The sequence below is a fragment of the Ciconia boyciana genome, chromosome 10 (genome assembly GCF_034638445.1).
Source record: "Ciconia boyciana chromosome 10, ASM3463844v1, whole genome shotgun sequence".
Taxonomy (NCBI): domain Eukaryota; kingdom Metazoa; phylum Chordata; class Aves; order Ciconiiformes; family Ciconiidae; genus Ciconia; species Ciconia boyciana.
In genome coordinates, this window is record NC_132943.1 from 42,968,751 (window position 1) to 42,995,102 (window position 26,352).

The 26,352-nt window shown below is 52.0% G+C and overlaps 1 protein-coding gene across 3 annotated transcripts in view; it reads left to right on the top strand.

The window, feature by feature from the left end:
- The window catches only part of SH3BP4 (SH3 domain binding protein 4), a 39,178-nt gene extending 16,638 nt beyond the window's left edge, over window positions 1-22,540 (top strand). Inside the window, exons 2-6 of one of the 3 annotated variants that reach the window (XM_072874332.1) lie at window positions 3,269-3,773; window positions 7,264-7,486; window positions 9,917-12,279; window positions 19,532-19,720; window positions 19,955-22,540. In XM_072874332.1, coding sequence (XP_072730433.1) covers window positions 7,369-7,486; window positions 9,917-12,279; window positions 19,532-19,720; window positions 19,955-20,179 — 2,895 coding nt within the window. In that variant the 5' untranslated portion in view covers window positions 3,269-3,773; window positions 7,264-7,368 and the 3' untranslated portion in view covers window positions 20,180-22,540. The remainder of the gene's footprint in view (window positions 1-3,268; window positions 3,774-7,263; window positions 7,487-9,916; window positions 12,280-19,531; window positions 19,721-19,954) is intronic. The other 2 variants (XM_072874333.1, XM_072874335.1) reach the window with 2 other exon arrangements.
- The last annotated feature ends 3,812 nt before the right edge of the window (window positions 22,541-26,352 follow it).

Here is a 26,352-nt window from a genome sequence, read left to right on the forward strand (position 1 = left end):
TTACTTTTATTTTTTTCCTCTCTTCTACCTCTCCTCCATCAAACCTGCTGTGTTTGGCTTGCCCTCACCTGGCAGTGGGCTCAGCCGGCAGGAGCAGAGCCAAGCTTAAGCTTGCGGGTAGGGTTTTTCCATAGGGCTTGGCAGGGGCTGAGGGGACGGCGTAGCACGGGGCTGTGCTCTCCAGCCAGCTCTGCTGCCGTCGCGATGCCTGAGCAGGGATGCTGGGTGCGAGCGTCCCCGCTGCTTGCCATGCACAGCAGGAATCGGGTCCAAAGCAAACCGCTGGGAGATGAGGGTGCTGCGGGAGGGATGGGAGGTCCTGGTATTTTTGCGAGTCCCTTCTCGTTTGCTAGGAAAGGGACTAAAACGACACGTCTTCTGTACTGGCACATCAGCAGCTCCGAGGCTTGTTCCGGGACGTACGTGAGTTCACGCTAACGTGCTCTTTCTGGTACAAAGGGCTTGTGTTTTGTGTTGTCTTAAGGGGTGGTTTACCTTTGGTTGGGTTTGGTTTTTTTGGGGTTTGTTTTTTTTTTTTGGAAGATAAAAGCATTGACTTTGCAAACACAAGTGGTGAAGTAGGAGGAGGAGATAAGGTCAGGAATCACTAGGGTATGCAGCATTGCTGGCATCAAACATGCAAAATGCTTGGGCCAGGCTTCTGAAGGAAAAAAAACAATAACAGCCAGCTCTGCCCCATTCGTCCTCACCAGCAAGGCTCAAACTGCCTTACAGAAGAGGTCGGGATCATGGGGAGTGAGATGCATTGTCTCCAGAACAAAGAAAAGGGAGGAGGAATCATCCCATTCTCCCTTCTAACCAAAACCCATCGTTCTCTGCTGGCACTCGGCTGCCAGCAGATATTTGGAGACCCTCAGAGGCATCCCGTGGCCAGAAGATACCTCACTGTGCTTCAGGGTATCTCCATGGTGTCCTGCGGTAGTGTGACTGGGCAGACTGGTGGATGGGGCAGATGCCAGGCAGGAGGTCGCTTGGTGGGGGTAAGCGATGGGGTTGCACAAGTCCATGTGGTCTTTCCCAGTGCCGCATGTGCCCTGAGAGGACCTTGGGCCATACTGTCCTCATAATTGCTTGCAGAAAGTGATGGATAACACTACGTGGCCACTTGTGGAAGGTGGGGAGTCAGCCACGAACCCATCCTTCTGGTACTGACCTCAGAGATGAGCTGCAAGAGCCTTCATCTTGTGCGTCTTGACCGTCCACAGGTGGCAAGAGGATGCCAGCAGTTTCAAAAGCTTTCCCAGTCTTGTAGGAGGCTGCAGGGGGCCTGGCTGGGTCCATGCTGACATTACCAATTTAGAGGATGTTGTGTTTTTCACCTCCCGGTACGTGCTGGAGGATCTATTAATGTAAGCGTGGAAAAAGCAGGCAAACCTCTAGATGGTCAGATAGTTTTCTGCTGGGTGGAAGTGTGTTGAGCAACTTAAGCCCGATGGCCCAGGTTGTGTCGTAGCGTAGTCATGAGGAAGCTTTTGAAGGTGAAGAATCTGCAGGGCAAAACCGAGTTCCTAAATTAGACTGTTTGCTAAAATCCAGCAATTTTAGCCAAAAAAAGAGGCCAAAAGTGGCTTCTTTTGGAGGCCATTGCACGTTGCAGTGACAGAATCTAGTTTGTGTTGGTGCTCCCAAGGCACGTCTGCTGGCACTCCCTGATCAGCTCCTTCGGGGCTGGCGTGTCCCCTGTGCGTGTCCCCTGGGTTTCCAGGAGGAGTCTCTTCTGTGGCTGCTTGTATGGTCTTGAGTTACTTGAGGTTTTGTGGCTGTGATAAAAGCAACGTTTTCATTGTGTAGGATGAATGTGCTCTGTGGGTAGTGCTGTGGCTCTGCGAAATGAATTTCTAGCTACAAAGAGTTAAATTCACTTGTATTTAAGCAAAGCTGACTGTTTTTAAAAGAAACATCCAAAAACACTTCTTTGTTTGTTGGAGAGCCGGGGGAGCTTGACTTTGGAGAAGGAAAAGGCGAATTAAAAGCCATTAGCAACAAGTGCCTGGAGTTGGTCTTGGCTTTGGTGTGGGAAGAGGATGACAAGTGATTGATTAGAAGCTTTCTTCTCTTCCCACCTCTCAGTTTGTGGCCAAGGGTGGGTGGAAGATTTCCCCTGAACTTACACCATGGGCTTAGGGCTTGATGGGCTTAGGGCTTGATGGGCTTAGGGCTTGATGGGCTTAGGGCTTGATGGGCTTAGGGCTTGATGGGCTTAGGGCTTGATGGGCTTAGGGCTTGATGGGCTTAGGGCTTGATGGGCTTAGGGCTTGATGGGCTTTGTATGCGTTACCTGGGGAGAACAGGCATGCGGTTATGGTAGTTACTGCAAGGTTGACCTGTCTTGTGTCATGGTGGCTCCTGTTCCTGATGCTTCCCATGGACATGTGCGTGCCGTGGTGGGATGGACCCTGTAGCTCCCTGGCTTGGCTGAGCTCTGGGGTGGGTAGGGATGTGGATTGGTCCATCCCCACCTCCCTTTGCTGGCAGCAGGTACCGTGTACTGCCCTTCCTTTGGCTGCACATGGAAGGACCTGGCTCCATCTCCAGCCCCAATGGTGCTTGGTACTGCCTGGCCCCACCAGCCCTCCCGCATCTTATCAGCCCAAATTCTTGGCAGTCAGGGGTTTTCCATCATTGAGGCTTTTGGAGGGGTCCTCTCCCACCTACCTGGGCTGCAGTCAGTGCTTGTTGGAGAAGAACTCCCCTTGGCCAGCAGCAGATCCTGCTTCCCGTCCTTGCACTTTTAGGTATTCCCATGTTTTTATCGCATTTCGTTGCTCACAGATGTGGGGCTTACGCTGCCAGTGAGTATTTTTCCTGGGATTGCTTTTCTCCGCTAACCCCATTCAGCATGGTCGGATGCCCGTGCTACATATTTGATTTATAGCTCAGTGTCTGGGCAGAGATGGGTCTGTACCGTAAATCCCATCAGGACCAGCTTGGCATGATGGATGGAGCTGGGAGTGTTGGGAGGACGGGGCTCTGCTGCTGGCCCCACCGTGGAGCCTGCGCCAGGGGGTCTCGGGGGGCTCCCCTGGGTCTGCGGGGCCGGGAGAGGAAAGCTTGCGGTTGAGTTTCCGGGCTAAGCCATCCCAGAGAGTATGCAGAAGTTATTTTTAACCTTTTCTGTGCTACAGCGTGCCAGGAAATGCTGGTGTTTAGAAATCAGCTGAACGCCATGCATTCAAACACTGCAGGAAAAAGACCTTTGGGGGGGTTTTAAGAGGTTTCAATAGATTTTTTTTTTTTTTTTTAATAGGTGCTACACCGTCATCAGCCCTAGACCCTCCTGCTACTTCTCTGTGCCTGGCGGAGAGGAGATCCAGGAGTAGGTCGGGCACTTATTCAAGACCCTAGGGATCCTGCTCGCTGCTCCCCAGCTTGCTCACGACAGCGCTTCCGCACCTTGAGAAGTAGCCAGCCTCTCCGCAGAGAGGAGCACGGCTAGGTCTGTCTGCATGTCCCATCTGTCCTGCCCCAAAAACCTTATCGATAGCCCCAGCTAGTGCAAAGTTGAATCCCCGCTCTGCAAGTCCCTGTTGAAGACAGCTCTGCTGTTCCCCTGCCGGGTGACTCACAGGATGGCCATCTCGTGATGTCCCCCGGGGAGCTGAAGCCCAGCAGATGGGGCGGGGAGGTGACACAGCCGCTATGTCACCCCACGTGATGCCGGCGTAGGAGCAAGGGGTATCCAGAGAGAGGCCCCCCACCGTGCCAGTCCGAGGGCAGCACCATCCCGGGCACTTCCATGCCCCAGAAAGCTGGTGAGGATTCACGGGGTGCCAGCCAGCAGCTGTGGGAACGTGCTCGTCGGGGCTTCCCTAAAGCTTTGCCCAACCCTCAGCAAAGCCCATTTAGGATTTTGGAAAGAATAGTACACGGCCGGTATCGTGGGGTGTAACCACCGTGGAGCCCCGACCCGGGCAGCTGCTGCCTGCATGCTGCCTGCAAAGCTGCCTGTTGGATTACTTGGGGTGGGGGAAGCACACAGCAGGTCCTCCTGGCTTGCACGGTTGGATTTTACCCTGCAGCGTTGCCTTTCCCTCGTGGGAGGAATAAAAATGCTGTGAAAAGCAGGGTCGGGTGCCTTTGAGGTGGTTGCACGACGAGATGCTGTCGCCTTCCTCGCTCGTGCGGGGCGAGCTCTGGTTGCTCACCAGTTTCTTCCCCCCTCCCGTTCATTTTGGATGCTGTTCATGGCTTTGGGTAAACAGATGGGGCTGGGTTTTTCCTAGTCTATATTTAATCCTAGGCTATATTTAAAGTGCTTTCAGAGGAGTTAGCAGACCATTGTCTCGGCTGTGGCTGCAGAAGTGATTTCTAAACAAATCTTGCCCTGTCCACCCTTGTTTCCCCCCACCGTGCTCCCAGCTGTCCCCTTTTATTCTCGCGCAGCCCGAGTTGGAAGGCTTGCTGGTTATCTGTCCTGCCTCTGCATTCAGAAACATCTGGGGTCCGTCCCCTGGGACAGTCAGCTCTAAAGCACGGCTCCCACCCCACATCCAGCCGTGGGGGGGCTGCACCCCCATCCTTTCGTGTGTGTGAGAGCGTTGCTACGTCCAGAATGGACTGAGATGCAGCCAAAATGCTGCTTTTGGGAGAGGAAATACCTTTTCATAATCACTCATTTTAATGTACGTTCTTGCTGCCTTTTGAGACTGCAGGGTGTGTGTAGGGGGGATTTTTTCCAGCTGTTTCTCCACACAACCACATCTGTCCAGACCTTTAGCGTAAAGCTTCCCATATAGTTACATAAATATAGGAAGGGAGAGCATCCCTGCAAATGCCAGGCACTGCGAGGCGTGTGGATGCGTCAGTGAGGGTTGTCAGTGCACAGCTGTAATGATTGATATAAAAATTGATTTGGCACTGGACTACCAGGCAGGTGTTTAAAAATATATTCATGATTTGCACTTCGATTCGCAGTAAAATCACCTACCTGTTCCTGGTTTCTTTCTTGCTTCGTGCAGTGCTCACCAAGCAGAGGTGACCCTTTGCGCTGTCAAAGTGTTTTTAATTTTTCCACAGGATTGTGTGCAAGCATTGCTAAAATTGGTGAAAACTTTGCCACTTGAGCTATTTCTGCAATGACGCTGCACACCTCGTGCTGAATTTTGTGCCTGTGTAGCCACGGAGGGCTTGAACCCTCCAGCTAGGGACAAAAAAAAAAAAGCCCTACAAGAGCCTACCTAGTGTCTGCAGGGTCTCTTTAGGGGGAAGCAGTAAGTGTTTAGCGTCTTGCATGCCAGCTGGAAAATGTGCAATCCCAAACAGTGCCTCGCATTAATGAGAAACACCATCCTGCCCGCCGTGGTGGAGCTTTGCAAAGGGGTGAGCTGGATGGATGGTGAACCGTGCTAGCTAACGACAGCATCTTTCCTCCGTTCCCCCCTTCCCACTGACTGCTTATTGCTTTTTCTGGCCGCTGACGGCAGCTCCAAGTCCCCTGTCTTACCTGGCCCGGCTCTGATAAGCTCAGTCTTGACTCAAAGCCTGGTTTCTCTGTATTTAATGCCTGCCAAGCCCTCTCCCCTCGGAGTGCTCCCAGCAGGACCCAAACCAGTGCTCTTCTCAAAGGGAAAAGTGTTTGCACACAAGTTCTCCCCTTTTCTGGCTGGAGCCTGGTGCATCCCTTCCAGCTAACCACATTCCCGGCATACCGGGCCCGGGGGATTCCTTGGGAAGCATTTCAAGCAGGCTGGAGTATCTCCTGCTCAGGCTCCCCCCTGCAAATTTCCTCTTATTGCATTCCAGAAAAGGGCACCGACTCCTTCAGTGCTTGCTGCTCCTCCTTGCCGTGCCAGCAGAGAGAGACATACTGGTTTAATAACAGCCGGCTGCAGCCAAGGCAATCGGCGCTTGTCTTCACGTTTCCATCAGCTCTGTATTCCCACCTAAGGAATTTGGGTTTGGGGGTTATTTTCTGCATGATCTGATTTTCAAGCAGAGGGAGAGAAAAAAATTGCATGGGAGGGGGAGAAAGGGAAAACAGGGAGAAGGAAAAAACAGTGCTAGGAGTGGATGAGATGCTTTCTCATCCCCAAGTGGATGCTTTGGGTTGTTGAACTCAAGCAGGGGATTTGGATATAATTTTTAATTGCACAGGGCTTTATATTTAAGAGCTGTTGGTGCCTTGCAGCCTGGCTGGAGTTTGGTGGCAGGTGTGTAGGGAGCAGGGTGTAGGGATGTCTGTAGGGATGCTGGATGGCAGGATTTACCGGGATGGTGCCGGGTACGTCGAAAGGCATACCTACTCTGTGGTGCAAACCTGAAGGAGCAAAGCGTGGCTCCGGCTCTGCTGCTTCAGCTAGCAGAGAGGCACCAGGCCTTGCTGGCCACCCTCCAAGCTCCAGAGGACACGGGTGACACCGGAGGAGGACTTACCAGCGCTTGCATCAGCTGCTGTGCTGGTGGTTGAAGTGCCAGCATGTTCTGCGGGCACCGGGAAGTGGGTTAATTTTCCTCTTGGCTCTGGCTCGCTGATGCAGCTGCTCTTCCACAGGGTTTCTGGAAGTATTTTTGCAAGTGTTTCTGAAAAAAAAAAGGAGGAAAAAGCCCTTTATTTTTCTTTTTCCTTTTGGAAACTTGTCTCCGCCCGTTATCATCCCTATAGTGGCTCCATGCAGCAGCTCGAGTGAAGCTGGGCAGTCGGTGCAAGAAGGGACGTTTCTCTTCCCACTCCCTGCCTAGTTGGCCAAGGATGCAGGGAGCAAGCGCAAAGAGCCGGTCCCCGTCCTGGGAGATCCTGGTGCTGCAGCGGGAGGCAGCGACGACGTGGTTGAACATGCAAAAACCTGGTCCCGTGGGCCCTCCATGCTCACTAACCCCTGTGCTGGGCTCCTACAGCACCTGAGTGCTTGATGGTTTTATAAATATGTATTATAGCAATGCACAAATGCGCTGAAAGCCCTTATGAAATGGGGAGAAGGACCAATTTACGAGCCTGGGAGCCGCATATCCCCAAGTAACTCTTAAAGGCAAGAGGGCTGCTTCGTACGGGGTTGTGGCCAGCAGTAGCATCGTGCAAACTAGGCTGTCTCGCTACCCAAAGCCCTCGGTGATTGTAGGCAGTGCCGAGCTTATTAGGAGCACCCAGGTTATCTTTCATGATGGTTTATGGAGAACATGAGGATGTTCTCCTGTATCGGCACTGCAGGGTCGGCGTGCGCCTGGGGAGAGCATGGTCGGCGTGTGGGTGGCATGGTGGGACCTGGAGCCTTTGCTAATGTGCTGGGGTTTGTTTCTCTCCCCCAGGCTGGTTCCCCAAGGTGACACCAGCGTCCCCGTAGCCGGCTTCGCTCGCGGAGAGGCCATGGCCACCTAGTGCCCCCCGGGACCGGCGGGGTCGGTGGGCCGGCGATGGCGGCGCAGAGGATCCGGGCGGCCAACTCGGGCGGCCTGCCGCGGTGCAAGTCGGAGGGGACGCTCATCGACCTTGGCGAGGGCTTCGCCGAGACCAGCCTCTGCGACGTCAAAGGTGCGGAGGGACGGGTGGGGACCCCCGCGGGATGGGTGGGGACGATGCCCCCTCCTTAATTCGGGTGCATCCTCTCACCCCCAGCGTCTGGGAGGGGGGTTGGTTAATAATTAGCAGACAGCAGCTGATGGGGAAGAGCAGCAAGCGCAGACAAGTGCATCCACGGGTGCAAGGACAGTCATGGACCTGACACCAGGAGATCCAGCAGCCGGGAGAGGTGACAGCAACAGGGCGGTTGCAAGGGTTTGTTTTCCTCTTCCCTGGAGCTGCGAGCTTGCGTGTTGCTTGGATAATCCTTTTTCTTCCTTTTATTGCTTTTTCTTTAGCTGTGGTTATCTTACCCAGCATAAAAGCTGCATTCAGGTGAGAGGGAAATTACTGTTCCTGCAGCAGAAATGAATCCCAAGGAATAACTCCAGGTGGAAGTTAGCATGCACTGAGGGCCTTTAAAAATGAACATGCACAAAAGCGATTGCTTTCACAGGTGTAGCAAGAAGAGACCCAACATCAAATGCTCTCACTGCGAATTGTATTGTTTTAAATGCAAAAATAGGAATTACTCGTATTCTCCAAGGGGTCTGCTGGTTTCAGCACATCTTTGTTAACCCTGCCGCTGTGCCGGCTGCATGCCCAGCGGGGGGACACATGGGGATGGCCACTCGCCCGTCTCATCCAAAGGGATGGGGAGACTGAAAATGCCCTGTCCTGCAGACGGCTCGGGCTGCAGCGCTGGGTTAACAGCGGCATCCTACCAGGGTGGTAAAATAGTTTCAGTACAGAGTTTATATATAGTTTTACGCTGAATAAATGTCCTCACAACTTTCCCTACCTGCTGGCAGAGGAAGTGGATTAACGATGAGTTGTTTAGGATGTGTGCAAACTCCTCTCTTCTTAATATTTTGATCCCTAGAGTATATTTAAAGACTTTTCTTTGCTTGTCTGTGTCTTCCCTTGCCTTGTACTTTCTGGGTCCAAGAAGCACTGCCAGCCTGCAGCTAGTGACCGCAGGGATGCGCAGTCTGATCTGCCGTCCCTTTGTCTCCGGGATTTTAGGGGCTTCCTGTGTTTCTTAAATCCCCCTTTTCCCTCCAGAGAGCTCTTAAGCCTATTGAAGCAGGTGCTGTCCCAGTTCTCGTACTGCTCCGTATTGGTGAAAATCCAGCTCTCCTTGTTTTCTTAGGTCTGTCTAGCAAGATAACACGCATTTGAACGTTGATGTAACATCATCCGCAGCTTACTTCTAGTGCTTTTTACAGAAATAGGTCCTAAAAGTGAGAACAAAAGCAATAAATACGGTGACAGCACGAGCATCTGTAGGCTTGGCCCAGCTTTTATGCTTGTAGTTGGGATCCCCTGGCAAATTGACTTTCAGCTGGCGCTGCTGCAAAGGAGATTGGAGATGCTGCTAGGACTACGACAGCCCTGCATGAGGGCAATGCTGTGCTTCTTTCGGAGGGTTCAAACTACACGGCCTTCTTTAGAAGTGGAGTTAATTTTTGGTGAGGAGCTTTGAAATACAGGTGCTTTGTAAGAGAGGTGAGATGCTGATTTTTTTTGGCTGGTGTGACGTGAAAAAGTAGGAATATGACATGCCCTTAGTGGGTATCCTTAGTTGTTTCTTGCACTGAAATGTGAGATGTTTCCCATGCGCAGGAGAGGGGTTACAGCAGAGCAAGAGCACTTTCAGCCTGCGAACGTTACGTGTTAACCTGCAGCAGCACAGGTAACTGTTTGCGTGGAGAGTGCAATGGCAGTGCTAAAGAGCTGGTGGCCAAAGACCTGGAGATAACGCTGAGCTAATTGGTAGGATAATGGCTCTTCCCATGTAGCAATCGCTGGGAACCCCCCTAATTAACTTCTGTTATTTTAAATGTGAACATTTAAGGGGATGCCTGTGATTCTGCAACGTGCCCGTAGGAGCTTAGGTCCCAACACGCCAGGTGAAAAGGAGAGCTGATAAGAAGCGATTCCCTCTCCCTCAGAACTCCCTCCAACGCATCTTCTCGTGCGTCGTTCATCAGGGTTTAGCGAGGTTGTGGGACGCTGGCGTCTCGTACAGGAGCAGCTGCGTGGGGCCCTACGTCGAGCGGGAGGCTTGCTGCTAAGGCGCTTGACTGTGTCGGCAGGATAACAAGTTGTTGCTTCTCCTGTCTTGGCTCCTGCTGCTCTTCCCGCCCATGTCAATCCCCTTTAAGATCATGAACCCTTTGGGGAAGGGGAATGTGAATGCACCAGATGTAGTGGAGGGAGAAGTTTTGTTTAAAAATTTTAGGAGGAGGGGAAAAAAATACCTGTAGGTTTGAGAGGCTTTAAAACTACCTTATTTCACTACTTAAAGTAGTGCAGATTGCTTACCTGAAATAAATGATTGCAAGTAATTTGTGACTGTCTTGTGGATTGCTTACAGTGCTGTTTTTCTTGGCTTTGCAGTGCCTTCTCCTAGTGCCTTGCTGGTTGACAATCCCACGTCCTTTGGAAATGCGAAGGAAGTAATAGCAATCAAAGATTACTGTCCGACTAATTTCACCACTTTGAAGTTCTCCAAGGGGGACCACCTTTATGTCTTGGACACATCGGGAGGCGAGTGGTGGTATGCTCACAACACCACGGAAATGGGTTACATCCCTTCCTCCTACGTCCAGCCTGTAAACTACCGCAACTCTTCCTTAACAGACAGTGGGATGATAGACAATCTACTGGAGAGCCCCGATGAGGGGGTCAAGGAGTTAGACCTGCTTGGAGAATGGACTGACGTGAAAAGAAACTCTGCGAAAACCTACAATAACAACCCGTTCTTGAACGGAGTCCAGACGAACCCTTTTCTGAATGGGAATTTGCAAACAGTGCCCAGCTCGGACAAAGAGTCCAACTCCAACGTTGCTGTTGACTTGCTGCTCTTTGACACGGGGGCTCCTACTTCAGCTGTTTCCAGTTCAGCCGCTAATAGCAGCCTGGGTAACATTTTTGATGAGTTTCCATCCACAAACAGGCTGGATCTGGAACAGCCTGTGAAAAGGGACAATCCCTTCTTCAGAAGTAAACGCTCCTACAGTTTGTCTGAACTGTCCGTTCTTCAAGCCAAGTCGGACACTCCGGCATCGTCAGGTTTCTTCAGCGGTTTGAAGTCTCCCACCCCTGAGCAGTTCCAGAGCCGGGAAGATTTTAGGACGGCATGGCTGAACCACAGGAAGCTGGCTCGGTCTTGCCATGACCTGGATTTGCTTGGTCAAAATCCTGGCTGGGGTCAGACGCAACCGGTGGAGACCAACATTGTCTGCAAGCTGGATAGCTCTGGTGGAGCCGTTCAGCTTCCAGACACCAACATCAGCATCCACGTGCCAGAGGGTCACGTGTGCCCTGGGGAAACGCAGCAGATCTCCATGAAAGCAATGCTGGATCCGCCGCTGGAGCTCAACAGTGACAAGTGCAGCACCATCAGCCCGGTCCTGCAGATCAAACTCAGCAACATGGAGGTGAAAACCTTCATCATCCTGGAGATGAAGGTGTCGGCAGAGGTCAAGAATGACATCATGAGCAAGAGTTTGGTAGGACTGCAGTGCCTGCGGAGCGACATGAAAGAGGGGCCGTACACGCCAATGCAGCTGAGCTATTCGTATGGGGACACGATCCAGGTGCAGCTGGAGAACCTGGAGCCTTGCATGTACATTGCGGCCGTAGCCCAGGGGCAGAACATCCTCTACCCTTACACCGTTTGGGATTACATCAGCAAGAAGATCACGGTTGGAGTCTACGGCCCAAAACACATTCACCCTTCCTTTAAAACCGTCGTGGCCATGTTCGGGCACGAGTGTGCGCCCAAGACTCTCCTGGTGAACGAGGTCACGAGACAGTCCCACAGCCCGGCTCCTGTTGCCCTCCAGCTCTGGGGTAAGCATCAGTTTGCTCTGTCCCGGCCTCAGGACCTCAAGCTCTGCATGTTCTCCAACATGACCAACTACGAGGTGAAAGCTAGCGAGCAAGCCAAAATTGTGCGGGGTTTCCAGATGAAGCTGGGCAAGGTCAGCCGCCTTATCTTCCCTATTGCGTCCCACGACCCCAACGAGCTCTCAGACTTCACGCTAAGGATACAGGTCAAGGATGACAAGGATGCCATTTTGACCCAATTCTGCGTCCAGACGCCGCAACCACCTCCGAAAAGTGCCATCAAACCGACGGGGCAGAGGCGGTTCCTCAAGAAGAACGAGGTCGGAAAGATCATCCTTTCACCTCTGGCTGCCACTGCCAAGTATCCAGTTTTTCAGGACCGGCCGGTGTTGAGCTTGAAGTACGGCAAGCTGCTGAAGACAGTGGTGCGGCAAAGCAAGAACCACTATTTGCTGGAGTACAAGAAAGGAGATGTCATAGCCCTCCTCAGTGAGGAGAAGATCAGGTTGAAAGGGCAGCTGTGGACCAAGGAGTGGTATATTGGCTACTACCAGGGAAAAATAGGCCTTGTGCACACCAAAAATGTGCTGGTGGTTGGGAAGGTCAAGCCTAGCTACTTCTCTGGGCCAGATCTCACCACCAGCCTGTTGCTTGAGCAGATCCTGAGGCCCTGCAAGTTCCTGACCTACATCTACGCCTCCGTGAGGACTCTGCTCATGGAGAACCTCAGCAGCTGGCGGTCCTTCGCCGATGCACTGGGGTACTTGAACTTGCCGCTCACGTTTTTTTGCCGAGCGGAGTTGGACAGCGAGCCAGAGCGAGTGGCCTCCGTCTTGGAGAAGCTGAAGGAAGACTGCAACAACACCGAGAACAAGGAGAGGAAATCTTTCCAGAAGGAGCTGATGACGGTGAGTCCGAGGTCTGACGAGGGCATCTTAATTCCCTGCCATGCAGAGTGATTAGGGTGAACGGGAGGTGGAAGTTTCCTAATTCAGTCTGTAGAAAATAAAGTCCATCTTTAAGGTCTTCTGCAGGCTGCTCCTCACAGCCAGGTGGAACTTCAGCCCTGTGGTTGTACGCGTTGGTGGGCTCCTGGTTTAATGGGATCGTGGCCATAAATGAGGAACATGGTGGGTGAAATACATGTTGTGTAAGGGCAGCAAACAGGCTTGCTTTGGAACGTAGCTAATCTGAAGCCCCTCAAGATCAAGGTGATTTTGGTCCAGTGTTTCTGCACTCAACTGGTCTCTGCTGCTGGGTATTTACATTTCAGCCTTAGATGATGCACGGTTCAAGGCACTACTCAAGAGCTGCTGGTCTCCTCAACCCCAGTGTCAAATGGAAAACTGGAAAAAGGGCAGGAAACATAAAAGCTCTTCCCGTACGGAGTGGGGTGGGGGGGCCACCTCTCAGTTCACGTACTTTTGAATCGCTAAGTGTATCAAAGCGTGCCAGGGAGGGGTTTTACAGCTGCTGTGAAGAATGATGCTACACCTTTGCCTTCATGAAACAACCGCGAATTCCCTTGTAATAATGTCGGGTTATGTCTGCCCCATCTCTCTTTGAGTGGCAGCTAAACCGAGGGCACCTCTGAGCTGGGAAGCTTTACGTCCGACTGTGGATCGCGTTTGCAAATTGAAACGCATAGCTTGCTTCTGTCCTAAAAGGTGTTTGGGGAATTGCAGCCTTCGAGTATTTCTAGGATGCCGTTAGGAAGTGTCTTACAAGAAATCATCTTCATGATAATTTCTAGCATTTCGTAGGCAGTAAGCCAAAGAAAATACAGGACGAAACGTCTGGAAGAGATTTGCAGCTCTCGCCTCTCAACAGTCTCTCCCACAGAAGGAGGATAACCGAGTTACAGCCAATCGTGTGGTTTAAAATGCCAATTGAATTAAGGAATAGCGAAAGCTTCACTTGGCGATGATGGGTGCAGGCAGCAGGGCAGGAACGTGCAGCGTGCAAAATGAAATTACGAGTAGGCGGCCAGGGTAAAGAGGACTGGAGCCGAATGAAGTATTTCATTTCCCAAACTCCCTTTAATAAGAAGGGGCAAATTTGAGGATCGAGTATGAGGTGTAAGGCATTATGAAGAGTACGGAGCCCTTCATTACTCACGGAAATATTGTCCAGCAAGTTCCTGGTGCCTGGGTACCACTTTGTGGCCCGTGGGGCAATGTTTTAGCTTTGGCTTTCGGTAAAATGCAGGCTCCAGGTCATGCCACCGACGCTGCTTCTGTTGAGGGGTTCTTCTGGCCATCGTATGCGGTTGTCTCTCTTCTTTCTGGGGCCATCCAGGAAGGGAAAATACCCACTGTGGTAGCCAGGGCTGATGTCTGGCCCCTTGGTTCCCCCAAGGGAGGGTTTGCTCCTTTAATCGTTAGCCTTGGTGAACGATGGGATGAAATCTGTGCTCCTCTTGCTGGATGCTTCCAAGGGCTTTGTGCTGTTTGCCTTGCCACTTTGCAAAGCTGTAAGTGTTTCTTTTATCTATTCCCTTTGTCTCCGGGGTCCCAGACAGTCTGTAGGTTATGGAAAATCCATGCCAGACCTCAGTGGGGAGACAAAGGGAAAGATAAGGCTCTCTTGGATACTCAGGGAGCAGCTAACTCAAGGGGAGGGCCGTAAGCTGCAGGAAAACGTCCCGCTCCCCAAGGGATGCTTGGAGTGCAGCGTCCCAGAGCAGGTTTTATTTTCCTTGTTTGAATGGGGGCTAATCCTGAGCATTGGCCCTGTTTCCTATTCTTTGTGATTCTGAGCCTGTCGATAAAGGATGAGCTCCCTTCCTGGAGGAAGATGATGCTTCTTCTAAACCCCTTGCTGCTTGCAAATCCTCCTTAGCTTGTGGAGAAATTAGATTGAGTGTCATTTTTGTTTGGGTTTTTTTTTTTTTAAAGAAATAAATGTTTCGGGGGTGACAAAGGAGCAGTAATGTATCTTATTGTGTTTAAATCTGATTTTATTTGTAACAAATGGACTCTCTGGCATCTGCTGGCAAGAAGAACCAGTTGGATTAAGCTCTGATCTGGCCGTTTCATCTTAAAGTTGGTTGTCTCGTCTCAAAGGGACTGTTAAGGGAGAAACAGTAAGCAGGCTTATCTGACTTCAGTGTTGAGTACACAAGATCACAGTGGCAGAGCCATGCACCAGCAGCCAAGCATGGAAAAGCCCGGTTGTGATGACTAGTTAATAAGTAATCTACACTTAATTATTATTTTTCTAATCTAGCACTAGCAGTGGTGTGTGGGGAATGTTGCTCAGAAGTTAGTCATCACATCAGAAAGAGAAACCTGCCTCTCCCCTCCCTCCCCTCTGCCCATCGAAAGTAGGCAGCACACAGATGCTCTTGCTAAAAAAGCCTGGGCACAGATGCAAGAAGACCTCGTTGCAGCCGGGCCACCGGTACCTGGCCATGCAGCGACTGCACTACCTGGTTCTTGAGAGCTGGGGTTAGATCTGTGATGAGGCACCGCATTTCTCTCTTTCTCTGGATTTTCGATATGGTGCTTTTATAGAGCGTTTATCATCCTTTCCAACAGACACTGCTGTTGGGAAAAACATGGGTCTTCTGGGAATGCCACTGGGCGTGTCAGCAGAGAGCTGTAGAAACGATGAGCTTTTTCTTCTCCAGGCTACTTCTATAGATCATGCAGAAGATGATGATGGGGTGGTCCCCCCCCATTGTTTTCTATCGTTTGTTCTGACTGCAGGTATCTGCACGCTGCCTTTCTTCTACCAAAAGATACTGCTTGTCCCTGGCGTGTGCAGACCTCCAGGAGCTGCTGGTGGGCTCGAGCGGTCCTTCGTGTCCTGCAGAGCAGGATGTCCGCTGCTTGGACCCTGTGCTGGCACACCTGGGGCGTGCCTGGCCAAGGTTGCTCACGTTGGGCCCCTCTTGCTCCTCCATCCCAAAGCAATCTGCTGGCTAATGGTAGTCCCTGTGCTGAATTTGGGTCCAGGGGGAAAACCAGACTCCTGCCGCTCTTCTGCCTTCATGGGAGCAAATCCCCACCACACGTATAGATCCTGGACATTGCTCCCGGAATGAACCACGCTGCGCCATGCTGAAGTTGGTGGGGATGTTTTCTGTAGGACGTGGCTTGTCCTTGCAAAGCCAAGTTGCTTGCAGCACAGAAGGAGGAGGAGTTGCTTGCAAGCTTCCAGCAAGGTCTTTTCATGCGCAACACCTGTGAGTCTTGCCCTGTGCCCCTATCAATTAATAGAAAGCTGCAGAAATGCCACCGATGCCTTTCAGCTATCGTGTTGTCAGGCTCCTTGCTCCACAGGCAGTATGAGACAACCCGCTTTTATTCTCTGGGGCCGGCAGGAAATCTTCACCGCCTTCCCATCCCCAGTGCAGCAGTTGCAGGCTCTGTGCTCTTGTTCCCATGCAGTTTTGCTCTTGCAAAAACAGCTGCCTGCGATTGCGCTTGGCTGATGGCACTTGGCATCGCTGCTTCTGAAATGACACCTTTCTCCCCATGTTTGAGGAGGTCCCAGGGCTGTGAGCACGGGAGCTAGATGAGAGCTGCGGCACGGTGCTGCCCCAGGCACATCGCCTGCCTGCTGCGCTCAGGTCGCATCCCTGCCTGGGCACGCATCCCTGCCTGGGCACACGTCCCCGCAGCGGTTAACAGGACACTAAACGTTGCTCCTTACGGTAACCGCATCTCCGCTTCCCCCGCCAAACACCCTACAGATGTTTCAGGAGGGTGACTAATGCATGATAACACTTGGACCCCCTGGGGTGCCTTCCAATTGAAATGCTATTTTAAAAAGCCGTCATTAATTTTAAAAGTCCATTTCCATAACAGCTTCTTTGTGGGTCTTGCGCCACGCTTGGTGGGCACACATGAACTTGGCGATGCTTTCTGCTCCTGGGGCAAAGGGGAAAGGTTTTTACTGCTTTAGTTTGGCCAAAGATGGGGAAGAAACAAGACCCTCCCCAGCTCAGATGGCTCCTCCTGGAGCACGTAGGAGTCAGGGCTGTACCGCAGAGCGGCTGCGTATTTGTGCCTGGGAGAGCACGCAGGGCTGGAGGCTCACGGGGTCAGGAGTGGACCGTGAAGGTTGTGGTGATGGGCACGGGCAGGGGAGGCTGCGCATCTGCAGGTGGTTTTTGGGCTTGCTTGTTGCTTCTGGCTTGGCTTGCTTTCTTCCAGATGCTGGTTTCCATCGTTAGAGGATGGGAAATGGAATTCTGCATTTCAGAGCCGGGATGCAAATTCAGCCTCCCCTGGATGCCTTTTAAGTAGAAGCGCTTCTGCACTGCTTTGAACTGGGATTTGAATATCAAACCATCTCCTTTGCTGTGCGCTTGTCTGGTGGAGCAGGCTTGGAGCCGCTCTGAGGTTAATAAATGCTTTGGAGGGCACTGGGAAGGCACAGCCCAGGTCACGCCTCAGCAGGGAGCACGGCTGGGTACGGAGGGATGGAGACACGGTGGGTGTACCCAGCGATCCAGGGAGGTTTGTCCAGGGCGAGGGAGGAGGATGGGGAGAAATCGTAGCGTAATCCCAGAAGCGCGTACTGGAGGATTAAATCTGTTGTGAGCCCTGCCAACCCCAGCCAGGCAGTCAGGGCTTCCAGGAGAGCCCCATGCCCGCGGGCATTTCATATATTTCTGTGACAGAGGGAGCGAGCTGTGCCCAGGCCAAAAAAAGTGTCTCGCTGTTAGCGCTAATATTCCCCCTTTGGCTCCGACCTTAGTGGCTGTGTCCTTCTTGCACCCTGTCCCCGCCTGGCTTTGGTGCTGTCCCCGTCTCCCATCACCTCTGCCCACTCGCCCACATTTTCCCCAGCCCATAATGTGCATGTTGAGCCTCCCCAGCTCAAATCACCAGGGGCAAAGTGTAGGAGGTGGGTGTTTCTGTGGCCGTCAGTAGGTTTCAGAGTTAATATGCTGCACTGTGGGGAGCAATCAGTCTCTTCCAAAGCTGTTGCTTCAAGCGCTCGTGCAGTTCTCAGTTACATGGCCTCCCAGCTGCTTTACTTGATGCTGCTTTCTTGTTTACATCAAGTCAAGCAGCAGAAGGAACAGGAGAATTGTCTCCTGCAGCTCTATGCTGAACCCCTGCGGCTCAGTTTGCTCCCGATGGCCTCCTCTGCTGCCTCAGACCTGCTCGGCCTCCAGCAAGAGATGAGAGCGGCTCATTTAGCCTGCTTTGCTAAATACCAGGTTGTTTCGAGGTTTGCACGCAGGCAATCGAGCCGCCTGGAAACACAGGTTTGAGGATGCTAAATCTGCCCTTCCTTAGGACCATCCGAATCCTCCGCCTGCAGAGGAGGGGGTGATGCATCTGTGGGCTGGGTGGTAAGGTAGTGTTGCTGGAGAGCTGGGCACAGGGTGCTCTGCTCCGCAGAGTGGGTTATGCCACAGGTGTGAGATCGAAATGCTTCTTAAAGCCCTTTTTCAAAAAAAAAAAGCTCTTTTAAAAGTATTTTCCTTGCTTGCTTAACAAGAGGATTTATTACTTCTCTGGCTGGTACACAAGCACTTTGGAGGAGCAAACAAAAGCTGGTCTGCAGCTGTAATTAGATTCGAGCCCAGCTTTAAGTGGGGGGGGAAACAGATAAGGGAAAAATCAACATGCATTTGCTTTGCAAATTGCTGGAGTGGTTTCAGATGTTCTCATCATCTCCCAAGTGTGCCTGTGAAACCGCCTATGCAAGGATTTAACCCTCCTTCTGCCCCAGAGCCGAACCAGCTGGGGTTTGCCCAGACCCCCCTGTGCCAGGAGAGGGTGTCAGGACCCATGGCAGCAGAAAGCGGGAGGATTCTGGCTGCGTGCGGACCACCACATCCACGGTTTCTGTAATAACCGGCCCTGGGCTGTTGTGAAGGTGTGGGTGATGTTCCCAATGGGGATGTGTGTGCCAGCGTGGTTCCTTGGGTGCTCGCTGGTGTTCAGCATCCCTCGGGAGCTGTCCCCTTCCTCCCTGAGCTGTGCTTTGCCTTTATTGGAGTGGGACACCCTGTTGAAAGGGTTGACCCCTTGGTGTTCACCCGTCCTGGAGCCACCATCCTGAGGCCGCTGGTGCCACGACTCTGGGTCTGGCCGTAGGAAAACAAGAGGGTCCTCAGCAAACTATTGCCCAGGGCATAGCCTGGGGTCTGTTTGCTTGGTTTCCATGTTTTAAAAAGAGGATGCCAGTTTCATAATATAAACCACCTTTCTGTAGCCACTTGAGGTTCAAGGTGGGATTTGTCCAGGGACTGGGGTTGCTGCTGAGGCTGTTGCGGTCCACGGGCTCTGGCAGAGGATGGGGGAGCCCTGGTGAGTGGGATGTTGATTCTGTCGGTCAGATCCTGTCCTCTGATAATTGCCACTTAAACCCTTCCTTTCCTGGTCTGCATTGTGGGCTTTCCCCTGTTGCAACTTGCTTTCCACTTTGAGCAGATGTTCATGTGATTTGGTACCTAAAGACAGGAGCTAACACTGCTCTGTCTCTTTTTTTTCCTGGCTAAGTTATCGCTAGCTAGAAAACTGTGACTGCTGCAGTTTCTCTTCCCCACTTCTTCAAAGCCATTTGCAGAAAAATCTCAGCTTTTAGGTCAATAAAGGATGCAGAAGGAGGTGGTTTGTGATCGGGCATGGGAAGGCAGAGAGGTGGTGAGAGGAGCAAGACCATCCCAAGCCAAGCAATGGTCCTGTACTGCTGCTAACTGGCCCTCCTCCCAGGTCTCGCCCCAGCCTCTCTCCTCCCGAGGCTGATGTCCAGGTTTGTCCCAAAATGTTCTGGCCCGTACCCCCCCGTCCGTGCTGAAGGATGGTGCTCCTCCAGGCTCGGAGAGGCAAGCTGCACGGACCGCGCTGGATCAGTGACCTTGATTAAAGGCATCTGTTCTTCCCAGCCCTTGGGATGCTTTAAACTGCTTATGGTGGCGCCTGAACGTCTTGAGGGGTGGCCTGGAAAACAAGGCTGCGTTGGCCAGCCCAGGCTGCAAGCCTCGTTGAACAGGGGTAGGGCGCTTTGTTCAATTAATGGGATTACTCCTCTGTCGAGCCTGGTGGCCTAATTTCACCGGCTGTTGCCAGAAAGGGGGTGGGAGGATTTCTGGGGTGGCTTCTTGAGGGACTTCCCTGTACGGTCCCTTGGTCACCTGCCATCTACCACCCACCTTAACTCTCCGGTTTGGTTTTCACCACTGTCCCTCAGGCTCTGCTGAAAATGGACTGCCAGGGGCTGGTCGTCCGGCTCATCCAGGACTTCGTGCTGCTGACCACAGCAGTGGAGGTGGCCCAGCGCTGGAGGGAGCTTGCCGAGAAGCTTGCCAAGGTCTCCAAGCAGCAGATGGATGCTTACGAGGCCCCACACCGGGACAAGACAGGAGCGGTGGACAGCGAGGTGAGAGCAGATGGGTCTCAGTCTCCGTGGGTCCCCTAGGGTTGTAGATACCTCCAGAGCACGTTCTTCTGGAGCACCTTTGGGGGATAAAAGGGATTTGGGTGTGCTGGGGAAATTTGGGGGTGTTTTTCCCCGGGAATGTGCTTGTTCTGGGATGGGCGTGTGTTGGGGATGGCATCACTTGCTCACTGGCCATCTGGCTGAGCTCTGATCTCCTCTGCCCCATCACCGCAGGCCATGTGGAAGCCAGCTTACGATTTCCTTCTCACCTGGAGCAGCCAGATGGGTGACAGCTACCGTGATGTGATCCAGGAGCTGCACACCGGGCTGGACAAGATGAAAAACCCCATCACCAAGCGCTGGAAGCATCTCACCGGCACCCTGATCCTCGTCAACTCCTTGGACATGCTGCGGGCAGCTGCCTTCAGCCCGCAAGACCACGAGGATTTTGCCATCTAGCTCCTGCGGCGATGCTTTTGTCCACATCTCGTTTGCTGGGTTTTTTCTGTGCTTCCCCCCCCCCCCTTTTTTTTTAAGCAGTTGACTTTAAAAAGAAGCGGAGGTTGCTCTCCCCGGGTTTTAAGAGGCCAAAGTTTGCAAGTTCTCCACCGGGACTGGAAATCGGCAGGAGACATCCCTCCTTGATGGGAAGGCATCCAGAGGGGGATGGCTTTTCATACGGCATTGATACCAGTTAAACTATTTCTTACTAAAAAAACTTCAAAGGGGGCAAAAGGGTGGGGAGGGATCACAAAAGAGATCACATTTTTTTAGGCATTTACAAATAAAAGTCTAATTTTTGTAACGAGCAGTAAAGGTTGTAACCACTTTGGGGGGAAGCTGTGGCTGTTTTTTACATTGTAGAAACCGCTTTTAAATTATCGTTTTTGAGACGAACGTGAGTCATGTAAATACGTATTTTAAGAGGAAGCACAGTACATGCCCTCCCCCACGGCCAGGCTTTGGCAGACTACCAGACGTGACTGTAAAGCACCGTATGAACTCGGGATATCCTCAGCTCAACAAGCGTCTTGCACCAAAAAAGGAGGTTTTTTTTATTCACAGGCCCTGTGAACCATTTGGTTGATTTTTGTGTTATTTTCATGTCTCTGCAAACATGCGTTTTCTCACTGGCAGGCGGGGAGATGCTCATTGCCTGTTTTCAGATGCACGGGTACCGTTTTTAACCAGGAAAAGCGGCCGCTGCCCCTTGTGCTTCATCCTGCCCGGGTGCTGCAGGACATCTCTGGAAGAAGCTGGAGGTTTGGGGTTCAGCAGAGACCTCCTTGGGGGATAGACCAGGAGAGGGTGAGGGTGGCCCAGACTGCTTGGGCTGCTCCTCCAGCTGCTCCTGCTGTGGGGAAGAGGCCAGAAAAGGGGAGGGAATTGTTACCATCAATATCCCTTTACACACACACACACACACAAAAAAAAAAAAAAAAAGGAAAAGAGAAAATGTTTCTCCTAATCTGAAATCCGAGCTCACTGGAGATGTTCCAGATGTGCTATGTGACTTAACACTCATCGCCATTGATTTCAGAGGCCTTCGAGTGGGGCTCTTCGAGGCTCCTAAAGTCCAGTTTAACTTGTAAATAGTCTTTGCTATAAGCCTGGTGCCATCGAGCTAAATATTTGCAGCTCCAAGTGCCCGTATTTTTCCCTGCTTGTTTTATAGTCGAGTCTTTTAAATGACCTCCCCTCCTCCTTCAGCTCCCCAGCTTTGCAATATTTTACATGGGAGGGAAATATTTTTGCACAGAAAGATTATTTTAAGTGCAGTGTCTCTTTATAGTGAAACGCTGCTACCACTGAAAGGTATTGTTAAAGGATGATTTTCTTTCAGGTTAATAAAAATAGAAAAAGAATGGGGAAGGCATCTGGCAGATCGCACTGGCATGGCGGCCTCGGGAGGGCCCGGTCTCCTTTCCTCTTCCCAAAATCATGCCCCCAGAAACGATCACTCTCAACAGACCCCACAAGAAGTAAATAGCACCTTAAATTTCTCCTCAGGGGCTTTAAGGAGTTTCCTATGCAACTTAACGTAGCACAGAGAGAGGGTCCGGCAGCAGCCCAGCCCACGATGAGTCCCCTTTCTCTTTCCCTAAGAGCACATTTTTCCATGCACGAGCAAAAAATCTCCATTGCCACAAGGAATACCTCTTGCCGGAGCGCACCTGCAGGCAGGGGGACGGCTTTCTCCTGGGGTTTTACCCACATCTTGGCTTTTGCTGTTCTCCGAAGCAGCGTGTGCCGTAGGAGGGGTCGGTCCTGCGCGGGGTCTGGGGCTCTGCAGAACGGCCGCACCGCGGACCCCGAGGGCGTCAGCAGCAGGCGAGGGCAGAAGTTTGAGCCTCCTGTGTTTCAGGAATGTCCCTGAATAATTTCAGCTTTTTTTTTTTTTTTTTTTACCCCCCCCCCCACCTTGGTTTTTCTAACTACCTCAGGTACTCCATATACCCAGCTTAACATTTCAGCAACAGCCTAAAACATACTGTGCTCAGCGCGTTGACGGCGTGTGCCCTCCCCGAGACCCACGGGAGCACAGCCGGCACGTTTCGGAGCCGGTGGGGTAACCGCTGCATTTGTCCCTGTCCTTGCTCCAAAATCCAGCCCCTCCTCACGTGCCGGGACTGGGCATATGTCCTTCGGATGCCTTCTGCCCGCTAAACGTCAGGCCTTTCTCCAAAAGCTCCGTCTGGGCTTTGCGTTATCACCCTTCGTGCAGTAACTGGTTGTTGTACTTACTGTTTAATGTTCCTTTTTTCTTTTTTAAAGAAAAAAATTTTGGGAAAAAAAAATACTCCGATTAAAGCTGTTACTATTCCAGTGCTCCTGAGTAGACGTCATCTACTGTTGTCTCTTCATCTCAAAGCAGCTTGGATGCGTGCGATTAATTTAGTGGGTTTTTCCGCCATGCGAATGACGTGTTTCTCGCAGCACGTTTCCGCACCTAGAGCCAGCGGTCCTCTGGGGCTGATCTCGATCCGATCCTCTTTCTCCACGCCTTTCCATCCTGCCCTCTCTGGGGGAAAGTCGCTGGAAACGATCTGGCCTCTCAGGGTGCTGCTTATGCTCAAGCACCAGGTAAGAAACTTTGTGAAGCGGGGAAAGATTTGGTTGCAGGATTTGTTTTGGTGCGGAGATGTTTTTCTGGTTGTTTTCTGAATGGAGAAAAAAATCCTTGTATTTGGCCAAGGCGGTTGTGGTGCTCCTGATATGAACAGTTCAGATTTCAAGCCATGAAAGTGCACTATTGAGATAGTTGGCTGTAGCTTCAGTTTGCCGAGGGTGAAGAGGAGACACGACGGTTTGATTCCATCTTTGGTAAACGCATCTTGTGGTCTGGCATGGGGAGGCACCTCTGGGCTGCTGAGCCAGGACCGCTGCATCTCATGGGTGGCAAGGAGGATGTGTCGCACGCAAGGACCTTCTTGGCCCTTGCTTGGCACCCGTTGCTCCATCCGTGCCTGGGTGGGTGTTACTGTGTCCTCTCCTGAATGCCTCGGGCCCTCCTTCCAAGGAGGATGAGCTTGCAGGAGGATGCACGCTGGTGGCTAATGAACGCACGGAGCTGGGTACCAGACCCTGCCGATACCAGGCCATCTGGCTCATGGAAAGAGGCTGGAAATTTCCTTCTCGGCATAATACGACTTGATTTCCAAAGCAAAACCAAGGAGAAGATGAAAAGAGCAGGGAAAAACAATAAGAAAGTAACCTTTTTGTGGAACTCATGAGCTAAGGAGCATACCGAGCATCCCTTTGCATTGTCAAAGGGAATGAGCAAACAAGTTCTTCCCAGACTCTTCCAGGGATGATGCACCAGGAGCCAGCTGTGGGCTGTCCTCCTTTTGTCTCCTGTTCTCAGCAGTCCCTTGTTTCCCAAGCAGGTATTTTCCCATCTAACCCATTTAATTTTTCAGCCCTACCTTCAGGAGGGTGTTGGCCTCCACAGCAGGGTGGTGGACGTACCGCCGGCACGCTCCTCCAGCCCAGGCTCGCTCAGCCCTCGCTGCATCGTCCCCGCTCGGTTTGGTGCCCGGACCTGTGGCCGTCACGGGATTTGGACTGTGGTTCAGACACCGTCCAGGCTCTTGGGGCTTCAGTCAATTCATGACCCCAGTTGAGGCTCCCTGGAGAGAGCAGGGCTACAGCGTGAGCACTGCTGCAGCCCAAAGGCTCGGCCGTGGCTATCGTAATCGGGGGCGTGATGCAGCTGAGCCATTATTTTACTTGCTGCTGCCGCTTCTCAGCCCTCTGGTGTTTCCTACAGGTGGTTTCCTGCAGACGCTTTCCTAGACCAGCTCATTGCTTGCTTTGCACAGATATGCATGCTTTGAGATGTGCGTAAACCGAGAATAAAAACGTGAATAATGATCCTGGATTAGATTACACATATGGATCTGCTCGTCCAATAATGATGCATTGGCTTGCTTCCTTGAAACCTGCAGATTTCTGTGGATCGCATCGCCTGCCTTTCTTTCCCCTCATTTCCAGTTGCTAGCAAGTCTCTGCTGGTAAGAAGGTCTCGTAACTCAGCCGCCCGTCCTTGTTTCCTTTCCTCTGTGAAATTGGTCAGTGCCAGTAACCCATGGCTGGGGCGGCAGCTGATGTTGGAAGCGTCACAACGTAGCGTGGCACAAAAACCCATCCTCCAGCACGGGTATGCCCGGTGAGAAAGCGAAAAGGGAGCACGTGTGAGATGATGTCCCACTGATGGTCTGCTATGGTGTTTTCTGAATTATTTCTGAGTTATTTGCAGAAAGGGTTGGTTTCTGCTGGGGTTATCGGTCCCCTCCGGGCTGCCCCGGCGCTGCAGGTTCACCGCTGGGATGGGTACGGATGATGCCCCATCATGGATGCCTCACCATGTGCCACCTCGCTCCTACGTGGTCTGGGCACGAAGGACAGTAGCCATCTGATTTGGGCAGTTCCCCATTAGCTGCTTCACTGCTGACTGAGTCCCTCTAATAATTCAAGGAAAAGATTCGGCTTTTTTTCCTCGGGCCAATCAAGGGAACAACATGCTTCAGCACAGGTCACCTTGGAAATGCATTCGCATCATTTTCTCCTCTACTTCAGCCATCAAAATTGAATGATCATCTTGTATCAGCTCAGCTCGACACTAAATGACTCAAGAAGATATGCCAGAAGGGGAGGAGAAAGAAAAGTCACCTCTGGGTTATCGGTGTCTGTACAGAAAAGCTGCTGTGTCTATGATTTTTGCTTTGTCCTCGCCAGCTCTCGGAGTCCGTACGGCCAGCGCAGTTTGCAATGAAAACTAGAGTCTCTGATTAAAGACCCCGGAGGTCTCCGCGCATCTGTTTTCATCCCTAGAAATCCCTGCTGAAAATCAATTGCTTTGCTTCCTTCCCAGCTCTCAATTAAACGCTTGTTGTGGATTATCTGCTGTCAGGACACCCCTGTCTTGCAACATGAGGAGCTGGTCATGAGCGCTTGGAGGAGAGGAGTTGGTTAAAGGGCCGCTCCTATGTCTTCCTCTTGTTGGCAGGTTTCTTTTGCCACCAAAAGGCCATCGTTCCCAGTGCTGTCTCCTGCTTCCGCCCTCCTCTGATGGCCGTATCCCCCATGGCAGGTGGAGGCACGATGGTTTGCTTTATGGAAAACCATGGTAGAGAACACCTTCAGCGAGGATCATGATGCATCGCTTGGACTTCTGCCCTGGGTGCTGGGCTCCGCCGGCATCCCAGGCACATCTGGCTCAGCAGTCCTGTTCCAGGTTTGGGTTTCCTTGTCTGCTGGACTCATAACCTTCCCACCTTAATAACCCAAGCCAACTTAATCAGGCTTGATCCCTCATAAAACGTGGGCTTGAATGACTGTAAGTTAACGGAGATGGACATTGTCTCTGGAAATGTAACTCCCATCGCGGCATGACCCGCTCACGCCTCTGATCAAAAGCCCTTTTTTTGGATGACGGGCTTTACACGAAGCATCCCCTGGGGCTCGCCTCTTCACGACTCAGCAGGCTTAATCCATCAGTGGAATTCAGGGACTTCCAAGCAACAAATGACACATTTGGGCTCTTTTATTATAACTGGGGGGGGAAGAAGAATCTAAAGGTGTGTTTGTCCCAAAGGCTGTATGCAGCGAAACCTGGCCAAAAGAGGGGCAAGCTTCGCTTGCCGGGTGGTTACTTCTGCAAGGGGCGACTGATTGCTTGATTTGGGGTGGGAGGACCCTGACGTCCCACATGAAAAGGAAGGAGCCTCTGGCTGGGGAGATGAACGTGTTATTTTTGTCACTGTTTAACAGACTCGCTCGACGTCAGGAGCGCCGCTGGTTGTGGTTTCCCCTTCCTTCCCCTGCCCATCACCAAATCCATCCCGCAGCCTCCCCCATGGTATGCTGAAATCATCTCGCACCCACCCCTCCAAGGCGTTCGGACCAACCATTTGTGGCCAAAACCCAAAGGACGGCCCCACCGTCTCTTCAGCAGCCTCCGGAGGATAACGAACCTTGGGTTCCTGCCCTGCTTTGATTACCCCCCACCGAACGTTAATTAAAGCTTCCAGCAGACACTTTGTGAAGTCTCATCTGGTACAAAGCGAGTCACTGGGATGCGGTCCGGTCCCTCGCTGGGAGAAGCGATGAGTCGGAGAGCGATGCTTGGT